Below are 21507 nucleotides of genomic sequence, written 5' to 3'. Positions count from 1 at the left end.
GCTGGATGCATGCTTAGATGACGCTGATGTAACGTGCTTCGGTTGTAGGCCGGGGAGCGTGGCAGAATCTTTTGGTGTGTGTGGTTTCAGCTTGTGCTCCGGTTCACACGAAGGGGCACACAAAGGGGCAGGCCCCTTTGTTGCGCTCCTTAGGCGCGCGACGCCTGGAGCTGTCTAAGCCCTTTAAAGGGCTATGGTAAGCCGGTCGTGACGTCGGGGCTTCCGGGGGAGGGCTTACCGGGCTGCGCGGTTTTTCTTTTTTTTTTCTTTTTTAAAGTTGTGTCCCTCGCCTGAGGGAGTTGGTCTGGGCTGCCTCTAAGGCCTCGTGGGAGGCTAGTCTCGGGTCCACCTCCCCTGGCCCCGATGGGCCGGCGCCGATCGCGCGGGGAGGGCCGACTCGAGCCGGAGGGGCGACTTGCGGCGTGCCGGTCGGGAGGCGAGGAGCGAAGGGAATTGACCATTATATGTAAAATAACTTCTATTTAAAGCTAGTGTCAATAGCTTTATAATGTATTCCGTAGAAATGTGTTGTGGTGATGGTCTGTGAGATAATATTTTGTAGACCGCAGCTATGGCTTCATCCTGCGGAATGACAGTGCATATTTGGCCAGCATGAGCCACCAGCAGGGCTCTGCTGCAGGACCTCTACCTCCCAAAGTAATTCGTTGGTCAGATCCAGGCTGTGGTCAGCCTTCTGGATCCCAGGATGATGTGGGGATCTCCCAACCGGGGGGGGGGGGGGGGTATGCTAGGAGCCAGTCAGCCCCCGGCCCCCCCTGGAGTAGGGGGACAGCAGCCAGCTCCCAGGATACATGTCGTACCACCTATATCCATTCCGGATGATCCAGACACGGATGACCTTTCTTCTTCCGTGCAGGTCCTACGTCTCTTTCAAAGGGATGAGTTGGACCCCCTAATTCCTCATGTTCTAGCCGAACTGGACATAGATACCCCACAGGACCCTCCTGCTCCTACTGCATCGTCCCGGAAGGGTGATCTGCTCCTCGCCGGTCTGCGCCCACCTTCTCAAACTTTCCCTTTCCATGCTACTGCAACTGTTGACTAGAGAATAGGATTCGCCAGAATCTTCTCTCAAGGAGGGCAGAGCTGTAGATAAGCTCTATCATCTACCTGAAGAGTACCTGGAGCACCTGAGGGTCCCCAAAGTAGACGCATCTGTGTCGGCGGTTATGAAACGCACCACGATTCCGGTTACGGGTGGGACGGCCCTAAAGGATCTGCAGGACCATAAGTTGGAAGTCTACCTGAAACGGATTTTTGAGGTGTCTGCTCTGGGGGTCCGGGCTGCCGTCTGCAGCTCTCTCATGCAGCGAGCAGGGCTTCGTTGGGTACAGCATCTGCTTGGTGCCCAGGATTTTCCGCCCGAGGAAGCTCAGCAGGCTGAGCGCCTGGAAGCAGTCATGGTATATATGGGGTGGATGCTCTTTATGACCTCCAGGTCCTTGCCAGGTCCATGGTTTCAGTGGTCTCAGCCAGGCGGCTCCTTTGGCTTCGCAACTGGTCGGCAGATTCATCTTCCAAGGCACAAATGGGATCGCTTCCTTTTAAAGGAAAACTGCTTTTTGGTGAGGACTTGGAACAGCTCATCAAGTCCCTCTGGGAAAACAAAGTCCATAAGCTGCCAGAAGATCGGCTTAGGACCTTTCGGACCTTCAGCTCTTCCAGATCTTGCTTCCATGGGCAACGGCTGTTTAGTCAGTCCACCTTCCTCTTTCTCTCAGTGGCCGAAGAACAGTTCGAGACAACCTCCTTCAGGGGGCTCCTGCCAAGTCTTCCCAATGAAGGCTTGCCGACCCACTCTTCCATTCCCAGGATAGGCGGCCGCCTGATTTTCTTCTACGAGGAGTGGGTCAAGATCATCTCAGATCAATGGGTCTTGGACATTATACGACACGGCTACGCTTTGGAGTTTGCTTGACCCCCCCCCCCTCTCAGGGACAGGTTCCTTTTCTCCCCCTGCAGAAGCCTTCAGATGCTTGACCGCCTCGGGGCCATTCTCCCAGTGCCACCAGGGGAACAAGGATTAGGCCATTCTGTCTACTTCGCGGTTCCCAAGAAAGAAGGCTCCTTTCGTCCCATCCTGGATTTTAAGCTGGTCAACAAGGCTCTCAAGGTGCCTCACTTTTGTATGGAGACCTTACGGTCAGTTGTGGTGGCGGTGCACTGCGGGGAATTCCTGGCCTCCTTGGACCTGACTGAGGCGTATCTGCACATTCACGCTTCCTGCGTTTCAAGGTCCTTGGCCAGCATTTCCAGTTCCAGGCCCTACCGTTCGGGTTGGCGACGGCTCCCCGCACCTTCACCAAGATCATGGTAGTGGTGGCAGCTGCTCTACGTCGGGAAGGAATCTTAGTCCATCCCTACCTGGACGACTGGCTCATTCGGGCGAAGTCAAAAGAACTGTGTCTTCAAGCGGTGGAACGAGTCTTACACCTTCTCCGTTCCCTCGGCTGGGTCGTCAATTTCCTCAAAAGCAAACTTACTCCTTCTCAGACCCTAGACTTCTTAAGAGCACGCTTCGATACCAACGCCGGGAAAGTCTTCCTGTGCCAGGATCGGGCTCAGTCTCTTCTAATGCAGGTCCAGCGCTTCCAGAGCCTCCAACTTCCCACCGCGAGGGATTACCTCCAAGTCCTAGGCACTGTGGCTTCTATAGATTTAGTGCCGTGGACTTTTGCGCTTATGCGCCCCCTACAGAGGGCGTTACTCTCCGGCTGGAAGCTGGGTATCTCAGGATTTTCAAGCCCTACTTCCGCTGCCCGACATAGCCAGCTGCAGCCTGGGCTGGTGGCTCAGCCTCGACCACTTGCTGAAGGGAGTGGATCTGGAGGTCCCACAGTGGGTGGTCGTCACAACGGATGAGAGCCTCTCCGGTTGGGGAGCAGTGTGCCAGCGGCAGTCGGCTCAGGGACTTTGGACATCACTCCTGGCCTCATGGCCGATCAACCGACTGGAGACCAGAGCGGTCTGTCTCACCCTGCAGCGATTCCTCCCTTTGGTTCATCGTCAAGCGGTGCGGATCCTCTCCGACAATGCAACCACGGTGGCATACATCAATTGCCAAGGAGGGACGAGGAGCCAGCATGTTGCGGGGGAAGCGGATAAGCTGATGGTGTGGATGGAGCTGCACCTTATTCGCCTCGCTGCATCCCACATAGCTGGGGTCGACAACATTCAGGCAGACTTCCTTAGCTGACAACGCATAGATCCAGGTGAGTGGGAGGTCTCCGAGGAAGCGGTGCCTACCCTCTTCAGCACATGGGGAGCCCCACACCTGGACTTGATGGCGACACTCCGGAATGCGAAGGCTCCCCACTTCTTCAGCCACAGACGAGAACATGGCGCAGAGGGTGTGGATGCTCTCGTCCTTCCCTGGCCGCAAAATTTCCTCTATGTATTCCCGCCATGGCCCCAGGTGGGCAAGGTGCTGTGCAGAATAGAGCTTCATCAGGGGCCTGTCATTCTGGTGGCCCTGGAATGGCCTCGAAGACCACGGTTTGCAGACCTCGTCAACCTAGTGGTCAACGGTCCTCTCCGCTTTGGACACCTACCGAGCCTTCTGCGCCAAGGGCCAGTATTTTTAGACCGGGCAGATTGCTTCTGTTTTGCGGCATGGCTTTTGAATGGCGGAGGTTGAGGAGACGTGGCTATCCAGAAGCAGTCATCTCCATGCTCCTCAAGGTGCAAAAGATGTCCACCTCCATTTCCTATGTCCGGATCTGGAAAGTGTTTGAGGCTTGGTGCGCTTCCATGGACATCTCTCTGCGCCGGGCTTCCATTGCACATGTTTTGTCTTTCTTACAGCATGTCCTGTACAAGGGCTTGCATACAATTCCCTGCGGTTTTAGGTCGCAGCACTTGGGGCTCTGGTTTGTCATCAGGAGACAGCTCCTATTTCTGCACATCCAGATATTTTCCAATTTTTGAAAGGAGTAAAGCATGTCAGACCACAGATTCACCTCCTTTATTCTTCGTGGAGTCTCAACTTGATCCTTCGGGTACTCACCGGCCCACCATTTGAGCCTTTGCGGAGCGCATCTCTCAAGGAGCAGCCTTCCTTGTGTCCATTTATTCGGCGCGCCGGATCTCTGAGTTACAGGCTCTATCCTGCAGAGAACATTTTCTCTATTTTACGGACTCCGGAGTGTCCCTGTTCAGTGCCCTCCTTTTTGCCTAAGGTGGTTTCGCCTTTTCATCTGAATCAGTCGGTGGAACTTCCTTCCTTCGCCGCTGAGGATCGGCTGGACCTTCGGAGACTGGATGTCAAACGGGTTCTTATTCGTTATCTAGAGGTCACCAATGAGTTTCGCTTATCGGACCACCTATTTGTTCTCTGGAGCGGTCCCAGGCGTGGCCATCAGGCGTCCAAAACCACAATCGCGCGCTGGTTGAAGGATGCCATTGCCTCAGCGTATACTGGTGTCGGCCGTCGCCCTCTGGAAGGCATCAAGGCTCATTCGCTCCATGCTCAAGCAACCTCCTGGGCTGAGAGTCTATCTGTCTCGCCACAGGAGATATGTAGAGCTGCTACATGGAAATCGTTGCATACCTTTGCATGACACTATCGCTTGAATCTGCAACGTCCTGGGTTTGGCTCCTTTGGAGCCCAGGTCCTTCGAGCTGGACTATTTGGGGCCCACCCTACGTAGGAAAGCTTTGGTACATCCCACAATCTGGACTGATCCGGGAACGTAAAGGGAAAAGAAAATTATTCCTTACCTGCTAATTTTCATTCCTGTAGTACAGAGCTTTCCAAACTTTTCATGTTGGTGACACACTTTTTAGACAAACATAATTTCACGACACGGTAATTCAGTCTACTAGTAAACCAGAGGTTAAAGGTTAAACGAACGAAACATATTTCGACAATTTATGTATGTTTCCTTAAATATATACATAAATAAAATGTTTCACGACACAACCTATCTCATGAAAACCTTAAATTTATATTAAAAATATATATTCCAAGATTCATGTTATTGTTATAATTTATGAGAAACAATAATAAAACAAATTGTCTGTCCCCCACACACTCATCTCTCTCCTCCCCCCAGCACATGTCTGGCCCCCACACACTCATATCTCTCCCCCTCAAGCACATATCTGTCCCCCCTGCACGTTTGCCCCCCACTCACTCATCTCTCTCCCCCCAGCACATGTCTGGCCCCCACACTCATGTACCTCGTCTTTTTGATTGTTGCCAGTTAAGTGCTTCACTCCCTTCCATGATCACCAGACACTGCTGCTTGCAGTCAGTACTCCTCATGGCCAGGCCTCATCGGCAGCAGCAGCCAATGCAAGGATGGCTGGGCTCGTTCCACCCACCAAGCCCCCCAAAAAAACACGATTGACAGCAAAAATCACCCAATAATAAGCAACCCATAAACTGAAAAAAAAAAGTTAATCTCTAGAAAAAAAAAAAGCCCAAACTTGCATCAGAGTTGACCGGGCTTGCGCGACACACCTGCACACTGCAGGTGACACACTAACGTGTCCCGACACACAGTTTGGAAAGCTCTGCTGTAGTACCACAGATCAGCCCAGACTCCCACCCTCAGATTCATGGGTTTGGGATAGCGGCTCTCCTTACCAGCATCTGTTTTCCTATATGTTCTCTGCTGTTATTACTGTTCTTACCAGTTGGTTCACGTTGCAAGTTTTTGCCTGTTGGCATGTTTCTTCCAAATTTTGTTGCGGTTCATAAGTTGAGTCTTTTATACCGATTCCCTTGATCCATCCAAACGTTTTCTCTTGCTTTGATGTTCTTAATACTGAAGGGACAGAGAGGGCACTCCAGCTTATAAGAGGCCAGCCTTTGAGTTTTGCTCTGACTCCACCTGCTGGAAGGGGGACATAACCACTGTCTGCACTGATCCGTGGTACTACAGGGACAAAAATTAGCAGGTAAGGAATTATTTTCTTCTAGACTGCATCCTATGAGTTGTATCCGTAAGTGTTTTAAAAAGACAAAACCGGTATCTTTAATCAGTGAACTGAATAGTCAGGAGATGGAGTCAGAGCTGCCACACAAAAGCAGCCAAAAGGTGTCGTTTTTACACAGTGAGGATTACTAGAAAGCCATTTTTCATAAGCATGTAAGCAGTGTTTTCCTGAGGCTTGTATTGGCATTTTCTGAGTTCTCAACACTGTTCATAATCTTGCCACACAACCTGTCTCTATTAGAATGCTTTTCCTAACCAGCAGTACCTGAAATTCCTTAATTCTTAACTAAAATACTTAGAGGAGGAGGGTAATGGCAGCTTTTCAGGTGTTGAGATGGCTGCTTGATTGAATCCCCCCAAAAGAGAGAGCAATTATGTTCTTAATGAATGTAAACTATAATCTCGAAGTAAGAAACAGTAAGTACTCAAAATTAGAAATTATTATTTGCTTTAACAGCTAGGATTATTGCTCACTTGTTTAAAATTCAGCAGTGGTATTTTTTTTTAAACAAATGCACTTAAGCATTCATGAAACATACCATTCATTTTTAGGTCTAATCTCCCTTTTTGTTCTTGTTTAAAAAAAAAAAAAAAAAAAAAAAGTTCAATAGCTTTTCAAATGCTTCATTCCACACTTTCATCTTGGTATGCCAGAAGTTATTAAAGATAGTCACTGGGGGAAAGCTTTTTTTTTCCCCCAGTGACTATCAGAAACCTGGAGCCTAAGACATGCTCTGTAGCCAAAACAGTGCTGCTGGCCAGCTGCGCCAGTTAACATCCGGGCTTTTCATATTTACAGTTTGGCTTTAAATAATATAACAGTTTAATATAGGGCAATGAATGAGTAAACAAGGCTATATACTAGGGCACAGCATTTCAGTGGTACAGCAAACACTGAGAATTGAAAGCAAAGGTGTGGGTTTTATTGTTTTCTTGGTATTTAGAAGTTTTCCTTAAGGGTCTGCGTCATCAGTCTCTTCCTATAGATGCAGAATGGGGTGGGAAAGAAAACCTTGTAGGTGCATTTTCAATAGGGCTGTTGTACATTACTCATCTGAAACAGTCTGCTAGATTTAATTGACATTTCAACCCCAACCTTGCCATTTAGGCTGCTGCTAAATGGAGCAGCCTAGGTTTAAGCTAGTTTTCCCTGCACACACGTCATATCTGGTGACAGCCAGCTGGTGTTGGAAGTTAGCGCTAGGTAGGTAAATGGCTTACCCTTCATTCCCCCCTCCTCCCCCCCCCCCCCCCCAACCTAACCATATGCCCAGGACCACCCAAAATGTGAGCAGTAAAACTAGGCACTTGGTGGCAGGGATTTTTCTAGGTACGGGGTGTAGCCACCTAATTCTGATGTTAGAAGGCTAGATTGCTTTGAATATCAGGCTGTAAATGTGTTTTTATGATGTTTCCTTTATACATTTTGCTTATTTGCATCCCATATGGTCTTAAACTCATATTTTAATTTTGTAATTAATAGTAAAACTGCAACCGTAAAAAAGGTGTTTTTCTGTTTTGAAAATGCACCAAATCAAACTGCTGTAATCCACAGTGGCTGTATTGGCTTGCTCTACTGTTAGAGAATTATTCTTAATTTTCCATTCCATGGAGTTTTCAGTGTCTCCCAAACCCCTCTATGGGATCATAACCCTTATTATAGACACTTGTATGCAGTATGTTCTAAGCAAATGTGAGATGGATGATGTGGGTATAGATGTGTTCTTGCTGATCTGCTGCAGAGATGTGGTGAAACCCAGTTGTGGCTGGTCCTGGTTTTCAGACTTGCACCCCAGTGCATCCTGGTATTTGTATGCTCCTTCCTCAGTTTAAAATTGGCAGAATGGTTACCACAATGCATGCAGAGGCATGTGAAGTCTCCCTCCTGAAACCAGGTCTCATCACATCTTTGCTGCTGTAAGCCTGGGTATTAATGAAGCCTCTCCAGGGCTAACCAGAATTCATGGGAATAGATGTTTTTGCTGGGGTGTTCTCTTTTTTTTTTTTCCCCCCCTCACTGGTATAATTTAGATAGATTTACAAAAGCTGTAGCATGTTGTGTGTAGACTTGAAGCATTAGAGTATATTAAACCTTTACTCAGTGTTGTGCTGATGCATGCTTTAAAAAAAAATAAATCTAAAGGCCTTGAGTGGTATTTGAAGATTAGGTAGTTCTCTGTACTTTTTTCCAAATGGAAAAAAAAATTATTTTTTTTTTGTCCCTTCCATGAGCTCTCTGCACTGGTGGAGATTACTCCTGCAGAAAGTAGGAGGACAAGTCTTTTTAGCATGGCTGGAACTCCTGCACTTTGAGATGTTCAGCCATACATGGCCTGGAATGCCCATCGGATTTTAACCTCCGTTCTCTTGGAGAATGAAAACCGAAATTGAAATGCCCTTCCACCCACTTTCCTTACTGTGGTGGTCGTTTCTACCTGATAATGTGACTGTGGACACCAGTTTTGGTTTTCTGTTAATCTATCTTTTGTGAGGCATATCTTCTTGCCGTCCAGGTCTCTTTGGGGAGCCAGCCATCAAGTGAGACTCCATTGTTCTCCATGGTTTTCTTCCACATTCCTCCCTTCATGCAGTCACGTGCTGTATCATCTTCAGGTGGTCAAGGGCAAGGTACAGCTCCCCAGAGAGCTACTTTTGCTGGTGGCAAGGTGACCTTGTGTGAGCTGTACTCAGGTTTCCGAGGCAGAAACGAAACATGGTCTTGCGTCTGGCAGTATCACTTCAGTAAGGGTTGCCCTTTTGCTTAATGCTTTTTAAAGTTGCTCTGTGGCTGTCTGGTATCTGTTCTCCCATATTTTTTAGAGGCTTGAGTAATAGCTTCCATCTTGGCTTCTTCTGGGTTTATCTGCTAGAGCCAGAAGCAAGAAGCTGGTGGAACTCTTTTATCTTACTGGCAGAGAAAGCTATTGCAGCACCAAGGTGGTGCCACTGTCCCAGGCTGTATGTGAGCCTCAGCTTCCACTCTATTAACTGGGAAGATAATAATTTGCCTGTGAGCATAGTCAGTTTTCTAACCTTCCTATTATCAGCATGTTACAGCTTTTTCTTTTATTTTACATTTTGTAGGTGCTTTCATAATAGATTCTTTTTTTTTTCTCAAATTTTATAAAAGAGCCATGGAGAAATGTTCAGTGCACTGCAGAGGAAGAGTTTGGCACTGCTATTTTGTTGCATATGAGGAAGCCCCATTATTGGGGGGAAGAGGGAGGCAGGGGAGCAGGTCAGTCAGCCCCAGGACCTTTATAACAGGACTGATGCCGAGACCTTAAGCACAGTCTCATGTCAGTGATGTGATTCAGAAGATGATCTGGAGATGCTTTTCCTCTACTTTCTGGTATCTCTTCTTTTGCCCCTAGCACAGCACAAAAATGAACAGATGAATTGTTCGTCTAATGTTGCAATGAGAGCAGAACTATTATGATCACTTTAGAAGAATGTTTATTTTTGGCTGCAAACTCTTAAGTGCACATATAAATACATTTGCATACACGACTAATCATTAACTTGTAATATCCCTCTGTCTGTGCCATTTCACTGGTGGCTGCAAGGCGCCACTGTCCATTTAATACACACTGTTTGTTGTCTACACATACTTTTTGTAAAGGTGCATTGAGGCCTGAAGGCATAGCTGTGCCATTGGAGAGGGGCAGTGGGATGGGCAGGCAGCAAGGAAGAAGATGCCTGCAGCCACAGTAATAGAAGTGAGAAAAGGAGAGAGAGCACTGGGATCAGGCTGAGGAACAGGGGCTAAATTTTCAAAGGATCTCATCTACCATAATTTTAATTTGGAATCAACTCTGCTTAGATATGAATAGACTTAAGTTGTATATCTTTTGGCTACCCCTGGGTGTGTTGGACTGCTGGAAGCAGGAATTGTCTATGGCCTTGAATGGGCTTCTGTAGCAATCTTTTGCAAATCCATGGGGTGACTGTGAATTGCCAGCATGTCCAAAAACTTGCCTCTATTTGCTCAGTGTTTTTTATATCCATTTCAGGAATGCAGTCGCTGGGACTACTTAAAATCATTTTAATTGATGCTACTTCAACTTGTATTTAAACTGTTGAAAATGTGCTTCAACTGAAACAAAATAGTACAAAGATGATTTAATTGCAGAGAAAAAAATGGTGATTTCAGTTGAATTTAACTGGGCGGGGGGGGGGGGGGGTATGTTTGGGTTTTTTTTTGCACAGAAGGAATGACCTCTCATGTTTAGAGTTGAGGCCAAGGTTAAACTCTGCAGTCAAGATCTGACTCACCAGGCAAGGAGTGATACAGCTGGTGCTCGGAGGCTGCCCATTGGTCACTGTGATGCACATTTGAATGCACTGGACCAAAGTCAAAATCATATATGGAAACCTGTCCTGTTTGCTACCCTCTGCTGAGAGAGGTTCTTTACATTTTTTCTTTGCCTTGCATTGTGTACACAGCCAGTAAGCAGCTGCATAAAGTCTAAATTGGCCAATCCCAAGAAGTATTTTTGTTTCCAGTGAATAAAATCTCGATTTAAGGAAGGATAAATAGCTTGAATTTGGCCCTTTGTAGATAGCTTAAGGCCACCAATTAAAAAGCCAGCATTGTGTTAGAACCTGGAAGTAGACACATTTAGTCTTTGTAGCGTTTAAAAAAAATTGTTGGGCAAGTTAAGTGTGTAGAGAAGAAAGAAGTCTGTGTCTTATCTGATATCCTTCTCTCCCCCCCCCCCCCCCCCCCCCCCCATCTCTCCCGCCCCACATCTGCACAAATAAAATACTTCCTAGGTCTCTTCAGTGAGATCTCTGATAAGCTCTTTATATTGTATGCAAACTGAGCTGCCTAGTTAAGGTTCAGATGACTGGATAGCTTGCACCACCACAAGTTTCCTGCTTAAAGCTACAAAGCAGGCGAAGCCTTTAAAAGTTTCAATGATTTCATGCTGAGACACCCATGGGTAAGTTTGGTTTTCGTTTCTTCTAACTGTATATTTAAATATAAAAGAAGCCTCTAAAAGTGAGCAGCTGACCCTTTCTAATAAATGGATACTAAAAAGCATTTTACAGAAGGAGAGTTTTGAATATGGTGCATTTGGGTCACAGAAGTGGATGGGAATCAGCCTGTGTGAGTCGGTGACCAGGTATTACATGGTGTTTGCAATGTCCCTTATTTATTCCTGTCTTAGATGAAGTAGTTTGGCAGAAGAGGAGCAGATTTCACATTTAGCATGTATCTTATGTTTAATTCAGTTTCTTTTTCAGTTAAGTTGTGTGGAGAGGACTTTTTTTTAAAATTTAATTGCATTACATTTAAGAATACAATATATCTTTAAATTAAAAAAGGAAGCTCAAATAGCTTTTTCTTTTTCCCCCTGGTGTGTCTGATTTGCAGACCTGCACTGATTTCTGTAGGTTAGGATGAAAGCACTGGGTTTGCTTGGTGAGTGGTGCTGACCATGGAGGTAGTGTGCCCGAGAAGCTCCTTAACTCTTTATTGGCTCGCTCTCTAGGGGGGACCAGCTGTTGGCGGTACTGCAGATTTCTAGTTAGAATGGAGTTTACTGCACTTTGCACATGAAATGGGAAAAACGCAGAAATGGTTACTTTGTCTAGAAGCATTATTTTTGTTACTGTGTAGCGGGTAAGAATGTGTTGTGCCACAGATCTAAGGATACATTTGGGAAGTTGTTTCCAGAACTTATGAAACAATTTTAACTTTGTTTTCAAATCCACTAAAAGAAAAAAACTAAAAAAAAATGACCTGTTTGTGCCTTTTAATCCCTAATGCTCTTGTCTGCCCCTCTACATCCTGCAGAATGGGTGATCGAGCCCCCTCCACATTAAGCAAACTTTCACTGTGACCAAGGATTGGTAATCATTCGTTTGAGTTTAGCACCCCCAATCATTTTCAAAAGTTGGCTCTCATGCAGAGTGCTGCTTTAAGGTATTAGCCAGCCATCTTTTTGTTCCTTAAAAATCTACAGCTCTGTTTTCTGTGGGAATGCTCACTACTTAAAGATACTGTAAGTTTGGGAGAGAGAGAGAACTTCTAATGAGGTGTGATGTTTGCTGTTGCTCCATGGGAAGAGTATAAGATTTGGCTGATCACACTCACAACTCACACTCAAACTTTTTGCTCGTAAAATGTACAGTCTTCAGATTGTCAAGAATGACACAAAGCCCAAATGTTATGAAATGTCATTGTTTCAAGCATTAATTTTGCTTGTGAATATTTTTTCTAGTTCATTTTACTTCCTTGTTATTTTCAGACTCGGAAGTAGATTTACGTCAGATATGGGATCATAATACAGCACATTAAACACTCCTGATTTGTTCATGTGATAGTGTGAGATGTCCTGTAACTCACTGGAGGCAGTCATTCTCCTTATAAAATTAAGTGTAGATTGGCACTAGTTGTATTTCACAGTATGGCCTGTTCCAAGAGGAATGGCACTTTTTAACTGTATAAAATGCTTAAGAGTACTTTTTTTTTTTTTTTTTTTTTTTTAATGCAAGTTGTATTCATCAGTGTGTTTTTTTAGTTCCTGTGTTGTCCTCCCATCCTGGAAAGATTCATCCACCATAATTTGCCTCATGGTGACCTCCAGGTCCTGTAGGCTGTGTGTATGTATCAATGCATGGTTTTGTGCCCATTTTTATACATAAAACTGTGTTCTTGATGTAGTAATGAGTTTTGCACACAACCCTGGGTAAAACTGCACACAAATTAGCGTTCCTTCATGCAAATCCACGTTAAGGCATTATTCATGTTTTCTTAATGCTGAACATTTAACTCCTGGTCGGTGGTGGAGTTAAAGTTTCTGAAGCTAGAGTTAGTCTGTAAGACTGAACCTGGAGTTTGTGGTGTCAGGGTCTTGTAGTCAGCCTTTATGTATAACGCATGTATTTTGTGTACATAACTGTTAGGTGCATGTTTTATGTACAGACCTTGTTTTCTGCACACAGTGTACATAGACCGTGGTTTGCGTGCATAAAGAAATAGCCACATTAAATCTTTTAATCGACAAGCAGGGCTAAATCGTCCATGATGTGTGTGGTGACACCAAATGGACCCTTCTCTCTCTAGCTCAGTAAAGTGGTTTTATTTATTTATTTTTTAAATTTTAACCACTGAATATATGCAGGAGTTCCCGCACATATGCTGCCTTGTGAGCCTTTCTGTCACATGCATGCAGAAGCTCAGACAAAACATCTCTTCGTTTTCTTCTATCTAAAGCTTTCCTTCTAACGCCAACTCTGAGCAAAGGACACAACAGTCCATAGACTAGGTGATTGAACTGGTGAAGACTTTCTTTATCTCACTGGTGGCCTGGGACACAGATGGCACCCTTCAACCTCTCCTGTCCAGGATGTCAGAATTGTTCACTCAAACAGGAGGTCCTAACTTGCCTCCAGACCTTGGGGAGCTCCCATCAGTGGTCCCAGTAGTGAGAACTAGCCCACATCAGTTAGGCAAACCATCCCTTTCTGAAGGAATCTACCCAGCTGTGTGAAGATGGAAAATGGGACTCATCTGGAGAATGCCCAAGTGTATTCCCCTCTAAGATGACAGTGGACCCTGCCCTGATCTCCATCATAGTCATTGAGTTCATGGGTTAGTGTGTCTCCACCTTTCAGTTCAGAGGAATGGTCTGCAGGGATTCTTACCTGACCTTCCAGAGCATTTATCTCTACCAGAAGACTTCTCCATACTCTAAAATCCTGGACAAGCTGGGTAAGGGTATCTGGGTCAATATCCATAAAGACAAGGATCACTGCTCAGAAGTCTTCAGACAACTATGAATTCTGGAAATGCCTTCTGAACCAGCAGTGATCCCAATCTATCAGATCCTATGGGATTTACAAATTAGAATGTGGGAAAACCAAGCCTCCTGTCCCTGGTAGCCAGGAAAATAGTTCAACAATCCCCTGAGTTTGGGGTTTGACTACCATTTCACTCTGTGGAAGTGGAGTTGGCTTTGAAATAAGATAAAAAGTCCTTATTTTTTTCCAACACACTCTTCTGGTTAGGACCTTAAGATGTTGGACAATTTTGGGGAAAAAGGTTTTCCACAATTTGATGCTCAGTGGCTGCACTGCAACTTAACTGAATATGGTACAATACTTACACAACCGTATCAACTTTTCTGCTCCCAGTTCAGAGACTTGGAGGCCTGAGCTTATGTACAGGCTCTCCTGGATGTGGAATGCGAGCACCACTTAACTGGTTGCTGTATGGATTTATTTCTCCTAGGACAAGCAGGATGGTAGTCCTCGCACATGGGTGACGACATCAGATAGAGCCTGGCACAGAAAACTTCCGTCAGTTTCTAGAACTTTGACTGGCACACTGAGCATGCCCAGCATGCCACTATCTGCATGGCCACGCGGGGTCTCCCTTTAGTCTCTTTCTGTGGTGCAGTTTGCTCATGGTGGTGGAGCTCTGCTCTGTCTTCAGAGTTCTTTTCTTTTGTCTTGCAATTTTCACCACCTTTGCATGGGGTCCCCCTTCCCTGGTTTCGCCCCTAGTCAGTGGGGCGGTGTGACAATTTTTTTTTTTTTTTAAACCTCTTTTGCGTTCAGTTCCCAGGAGTTTTTTGGCGTCTGTGTCCGCCCTGCACTGTCCGCTTCTCTGCTCAAGGCATGGCCTCCTCCGGTTTTTGTCGATGCCTCCAGTGCCCATGGACCATGTCTTTGACTGATCTGCATGAAGACTGTACTCTTTGCCTGAGGTATTACATGATGTCCGGGGTTGCAGATTTTGCGACCAGATGACCCCTAAAGGTTATCGGACACATTTTAGATAAAATGGAAAAGCTTTTTGGCCTCAAGAAGTCGGGGCCCTCCATGCCGGCATTGGCATGGACACCAAACCATTGGTGTCCATCTCCACTCAGTCTCCCCCTCTGGAGAGGGGCGCAGGAGATTGACTGCTGTCAGTGTCCTCCCGCACCAGGACGTCTGATTCTTCACCTATCTTGGCGCTGGGGGAAGATCGAGGAAACAGTCACTGGTCGCCATTGACACATGGCCTCAGTTCCAGGAAGGTGCCGGCATTGGCCTTGTTGCCCCTGAAGAGGCCCTGCAGAGACCAGGCTTCACCCTCTGTCGAACCTGGGAGTACCAGGCGCTCCCTATCGACACCCATGTCTGTGCTGGGCACCAATCCCTCTTGTTTCAAGGTCAATCCGGTGGCACCTGCTCCTCCTCCACCTGCCCTGTCCTCTGCAGCCTCTGAGGAGGAACTGGATCATAATAAGGTTCAATTGGCGGTGCTGTGAGCCCTCAGGTGTCAAACTGCAGGCTCTGTCGGTGCCTCCAACGATGGCGGAGCCCACTCCCTTGAACCAAGCACTGCTGCTGGATCGCCTCAACGTATTGCTGGGCATCCTCCCTACGCAGCTGGTGCCTGGAGGTTCCTCTGTCCCCTAGCAGCCATCGTTGCCTTCCCCCTCGGGTGCTATACCTATTACCGGTTCCTCCAAGGAGGAAGGCTTGGCTTTTCCAGGGCCACCTGGTCCTCTGGCGCCTAGGCCGCCACTTCTGGCTCAGACACTGTGCCTTTTTGGTGTCTTGGTGCTATCGGAGCCCCCGGTGCTTTTGGGGCCCAGACCAAGGGCAGTTAACACAGGTCCCTCCACTGATCTCTCATGGGGATCTCAGTGAGGGGGAAGCCCCATACGACCTGTGGGGAGATGATACTTCTGAGTCTTCCTCCGATGTCTCAGAAGATCTCCTCTCGGAACCAACGCCCCAGAGGAACAGCACCAGTCTCCTCCAGAGGACTTGACCTTTGCCGGTTTTGTTCGCACCGTGGCTGAGTCATTCTGTTGCAGCTCCTTAAGGAAGAGGATGCTAGGCACCACATGCTGGAGGTGCTCCAGTTTGTGGACGCACTGAAAGAGGTGGTAACTGTTCCCATGCATGAGATCTTCATGGAGTTGCTCCTGCGCATTTGGGAACGTCTGTTTCTGTGTTTCCAGTAAACAGGAAGGTTGATACCATCTACCTTGTTCAGAAGTCCCTCTGGTTTGAGCCACGCAAACTCCCCCACCAGTCAGTGGTAGTGGAATATGCTCTCACAAAGACGAAGCAGTCCCGGACCCATGCTTCTGCGCCTCCAGGTCAGGAACATAGGGAATGGGCAACACTGAGTAGGAAAGTGCTCCAGGGGGCAATGTTAATAGCCCATATTGCCTCCTACTAGTTATATATGGCCCAACATTCCTGGAACCTCTGGGAAAAGGTTCAAAAATTGGTGGAATGCCTCCCTCAACAGCAGTATGCGTTCTTAGTGCTCGTCCAGCAGGGCTTCGAGTGCGGATAAGCACACGGTGCGTTCCACATAAGTTTTTGAGATGTCAGCTTGCGTGACCGCAGCAGGCATTGGGGCCCGCAGCTGGCCTGGTTAAGAGCCTGGGATCACCGGCTAGAGGTCCAAGAGAAACTTGAGGACCTCCCCTATACAGGGGAATAACCTCTTTGGGGATCAGGTCCAGGATGCTGTGGCTCAGCTAAAGGATCATCATAAGACCCTCCAGCATCTTTCAGCTAGCACCTCGGACTCTCCCTCCTTGGCCAAAAGGTCAGCAAGGCAAGGGGAATGTAGGTCCTTTCACCATCAGAAAAATTATCCTCTGGCTTCCTGCGGACATTCTCAGTGGGTGTCCTTTTTAGGGGCTGCTCCAGGCAGCTGCAGATGCCTAGGCCCCAGCCAGTGCCTCAGCTGAACCCTGTTATGGGGTTTTGACTGGCAGAGAGGGAGCATAAGTCCAGTCAGCATGCCCTCAGCACTCAAACCGCTAGTAGGAGGCCACCTGCGCCTCTTTATGGATTGCTGGTTAGCGACCATGACTGATCAGTGGGTCCCGTTCCATCTTTCGCCAAGGGTATCATTTGAACTTCTTGAGCGCACCCAGTCTCCCCATCATGAAATACTGTTGTTCGAGCTCTCTGCCTTCATTCAAGCCAGGATGGTTGAGCTAGTTCCTCTGCGGCAGCAGGGAACAGATTTTACTCCCGACTTTTATTTCCTGATCCTCAAGAGGACCCGGGGGACTTCTTCCCATCCTAGACCTATGGGCTCTGAATTGTTTTCTCAAACAGGAGACGTTCAAGATGGTCTCCCTTGGTGCTCTGATCTCTTTCTTGCAAAGGGAGACTGGTTTTGCTCCCTCGATCTCAAGGACGCATACGCACACATAGAAATCTCCCGCAGTCACCGGAGGTATCTCCGCTTCCTGGTGGGCACTGGACATTTTCAATACAGGGTGCTGCTGTTTGGCCTCACCTCGGTGCCTCGTGTCTTCACCAAATGCCTAGCGCCAGTGGCAGCACACCTGTGCTGTCTAGGGGTGCAAGTGTTCCCTTACTTGGATGAGTGGTTAATCGAGCAATTCCCAAGAGGGGATGCTATGGTCTGTACGCTTAACTGTTCAGATGTTGTGAGTCTCTTGGGTTTGTCATAAACTACCCGAAGTCCCATCTGACTCCGTCACTGTGCCTGAGTTTTACCGGCACGCGCTTGGACATGGCAGAGGGCAAGGCCTACCTCCTTTGACTGAGCACTCTCTGGCGGCCATGGTGCGCTGGAGCCATCTTATGCTCTGCCTTCTGGGTCAGTGGCAGCCACAGTCCATGTCACACCCTTTGCAGGGTGCAATGGTCCCTACGTTCACAGAAGCAGCAGGCCTCCCAGGACCTCATTGTACATATGTGTCACTTCGCCACTCCAGATTTCCTTTCCCTGGTGGGAGGACCTAGGCAATCTGGAACAAGGGGTTCTTTTTCAATCCCCCTCCTTCCAGGTTGTCCTCACCACAAATGCATCCACACTGGGTTGGGGTGCCCAAGTGGAAGGGCTCAGCGCCCAGGAAGCTCCGTGCCAAATCAACTTCCTGGAGCTCCAAGCAATCTGTTACAGCCTGTTGGCAATCTGGGACCGCTTGGTGACTAAATCTGTCCTCATCTAGACAATCAATCAGGTAGCAATGCGGTACATCAGCAAAAAGGGAGGCATGGCATCTTTCCTCCTGTGCCAGGAGGCAGTTCAGATTAGGTCTTGGGCCCACTCTCAGAATATATTACTTTGAGCTGTCTACCTGGTGGGGATGGAGAATGTAGAGGCAGTCTGCCTCAGTCGGGCTTTTTGGATCCGGCAGTAGTGAACATGATCTTCAGACGTGGATCTGTTTGCCTCCCCCTGCAACAACAAGGTGGAGTCCTTCTCCCTCTACGGGGAGGACAGTAAGCCAGCCTCGGATGTCTTTGCCCGCCATTGGGGCAAGGGGCTTCTATATGTGTATCCTCCGCTACCACTGGTGATGAAGATTCTCCTGAAGCTCCGGCAGGATGGGTAACCATGATCCTCATAGCCCCCTATTGGCTGCGGTAGGCTTGGTTCCTGCTCCTGCAGGACCTCTCTGTCCAGAACCTGATCAGTCTGGGCACCTCCCTGATTCTAGTCACACAAGATCAGGGCAGTATGCACCATCTAAACCTAGGGGCATTGTCTCTGATGGGCTAGGATGTTGAAAGGCTAGTCTTGCAGCCCCTGGCATTGTCTGACGATGTGTTCTGGGTTCTGGTTGCCTCCAGGAAGACTAGAAAGTCGTGTGGCTTGATATAGAGGAGGTTTGCTATCTGATGTGTACAGCATTGGTTGGATCCGTTTGTCTGCTCCACCTCGACGCTCTTGGACTACCTGTTGCTTATCGGAAGCTGATTTAAAGACCAACTTGGTCAGAGTGCATCTCAGTGCCATTGATGCATATAATCACGGGGTGAATGGTACGCCCGTCTCAGTGCAACCCTTGGTTGGGCATTTCAAGTATGGTGTGCTTCAATTGAGGCCTCCTCTACGTCCTTCACCTGTATCCTGAGACCTTAATGTGGTCTTGACTCACCTCATGAAGGATCCTTTTGAACCTATGCGTTTGTCTGACCTAAAACATCTGACCTGGAAGGTCATATTCTTGATTTCGGTCAGGTTAGCAAATTTCAAGCGTTGGTGATATACCCACCTTTTAGGAAGTTCTTCCACGATAGGGTGGTTCTCTGTACTCACCCTAAGTTCCCGACGAAGGTGGTTTCTGACTTCCATCTGAATCAATTTATCGTCCTACCTACCTTCTTCCCGAGACCTCATTCGCACCCAGGCAAATGGGCCTTGATTACTTTTGGATTGGAGGACCTGGGCATTCTTCCTGGAGAGGACAGCAGGCCAAGGACTGTTCTCAAATGAGATGAGGAGTTGCGTGGACTGACTGGGGGTTGCTGTGGCCAAGCCACACCCTGTCTACCTGGCTAGCGGACTGCATCTCCTTCTGCTATGTGCAAGCAGGATTGCAGCTTGAGGGCCATGTTAAGGCTCACTCCGTCCGAGCCATGGCAACTTTGGTGGCTAACTTGCAAGCTGTCACCGTGTCAGAGATTTGCAGGGCTGCAACATGGAGTTCTCTCCATATGTTCGCAGCTTACTATTGCTTGGACAGATGGCCACCAGGATAGTAGCTTCGGCCAAGCTGTCCTCCGTAACCTTTTTCAAGTCTAAACCAAACTCTTCCGCCTAGGGCCTTGTTTTTTGGGTTGAGGCTGTCTTTCTCAGTTACCAACAACACCTAGATTGTTGTACCCGTTGACACCTGTTTGGTGTCTGTTGGTCTGCTCCGGTCAGAAACGGCCTGCAGCTAGGTACCCATGTGTGAGGACTACCATTGTGTTTGTCCTAAGAGAAAGCAGAGTTGCTTACCTGTAACAGGTGTTCTTACAGAACCTACCCTCCACCCTGCAGAGTTGGGTTTCATTTTAAGCTGTATTTTTGTAATTCTCTGTACAGAGACTGAAGGAGGGGGGGGGGGGGAACCCCCGCACGGATAGTGGCATGCTCAGGGTGCCAGTGAAAGTTCTAGAAACTTTGACACAAGTTTTCTGTGCCGGGCTCCATCTGATGATGTCACCCATGTGTGAGGACGAACATCCTGCTGTCCTAGGAGAACACATGTTACAAGTAAGCAACTTTGCTTTATTTAAAAGATTTATATTCTGCTTACATCACCAAAAAAAAAAAAAAAAAGCCCGAGATGGATTGAATTAAAACATAACCAACATGTTCTACTCAGTAAACAAGAAAGCATCTCTGTAAGTGGAACACACTCTGGAGATGTTATAAATATGCACTGGAAAATAAATGTGTGTTAAATGCTTTCCTAACTGATGGAAAACAAGTTACAGCTCTAAGTTCCTCCTAAAGAAAATTCCAGAGCAGAGGGCTGGCAATGGAAAAAGCTCTTTCTCGCATTAGCTCATAATGAGCCATAGGTGAGGGGATCTCCAGCAAGTTCTTATTTGCAGATCTTAAACACCACGATGATTTATACCCTTGTAGTAGCAGCAGTCACCATTTCTGTACAGTAACTTGTGAATAATGCAGGTGACCTTAATTTGGATACATCATGTAACTGATACCCAGTGTAAATTAAATAAAACTGTAATATGCCTGCATGTTTTTTAATAATTGTATCTTTATTATATTTTCATTTAATGTTTCAAAATAAGTTTGCAGAAAAAACATTAATACTTTTACAAATAACTAAATATAATAAAGAGTGGAATTATCTCATAAAACATATAATAGGGGGAGCAAACCAGGAAAACTATTACAATGAAAAATAGACTAGATATAACTAATTACTACAGTTGTGGAACTCTCTTCCAGAGTATTTACGTCAGATAACAGAGTTTCAAGCGAGAACTGAAAACGTGGCTCTTTAGAAATGCATACGATTTAACATAAAATATCAATATGCTGATATTGCCAACGTCAGTACCAGAGACAAAAGCAGTGGAGTGAACAACAAGTAATGATCGATGTAAAGTGTACTGTTAGCAGAATCAGTTGGATTTGTCGATTTAAAAAAAAATATAAAAAAATTAAATAAATAAATAAATAAATATATATATATATATATATATATATATATATATATATATATATATATATATAAAAATATGAACTAGATTATATATTTGTTATGGAGTTAACCTAGACTGTGAATGTTGCCAATGCTGATAATGTAAACCGTTGTGGTCTTCTTTTGGAACGACAGTATATAAAATGCTTAAATTAAAAAAATAAAATAAAATAAATAAAAAGTAGCCTAGTTAATTCTAGATACATTTTCCAAAACCTCTATTTCATTATGCAAACCTAGGCTATCTTTCATATGAGCTGACTCTGCATTTAATAATAATGAAACCTCGAGTTCAAAGTAGTAGTGATTTTTTTCAAGTTCTTGCAACCTCTTCTCTTGTGATTCAGAGGAAGATCTGGATTCAGCAACAAAGGTATTAAACTAAGAAATGGACTGAGACACATTATTGAGTTTAGCAACTAATTTCCACAAGTCTGATTAATGTTACATTGGATGGCACAGGGATATCTTCACCTTTTATCCAGTGTAAAAGGTCCTGATGTTATGTGAACCTTTTCAGGTTCAGTTAAGAGGGAATATATCAAATACAAAACCTGTGTATATATATAGTATTTTATCGATTT

At 46.5% G+C, this 21507-nt stretch overlaps 1 protein-coding gene and 1 long non-coding RNA gene across 6 annotated transcripts in view; one reads left to right on the top strand and one right to left on the bottom strand.

Moving 5' to 3' along the window:
• Positions 1-21507, top strand: part of SLC11A2 (solute carrier family 11 member 2) — a 222310-nt gene that overhangs the window by 47142 nt on the left and 153661 nt on the right. Inside the window, exon 1 of one of the 5 annotated variants that reach the window (XM_029594943.1) lies at positions 10801-10909. The exons of the other annotated variants lie outside the window; for them this stretch is intronic. Coding sequence (XP_029450803.1) covers positions 10906-10909 — 4 coding nt within the window. The 5' untranslated portion in view covers positions 10801-10905. Of the gene's footprint in view, positions 1-10800; positions 10910-21507 lie in introns of those variants that run through there. 5 annotated transcript variants of the gene reach the window in all.
• LOC115087574 overlaps positions 1-21507 on the bottom strand; it is a 43416-nt gene that overhangs the window by 2380 nt on the left and 19529 nt on the right. The gene's annotated exons all lie outside the window — the stretch shown is intronic.

This window comes from Rhinatrema bivittatum, chromosome 3 (assembly GCF_901001135.1).
Source record: "Rhinatrema bivittatum chromosome 3, aRhiBiv1.1, whole genome shotgun sequence".
In the NCBI taxonomy this organism is placed as follows: Eukaryota; Metazoa; Chordata; class Amphibia; order Gymnophiona; family Rhinatrematidae; genus Rhinatrema; species Rhinatrema bivittatum.
This window is presented reverse-complemented; position numbering and strand designations above follow the sequence as displayed.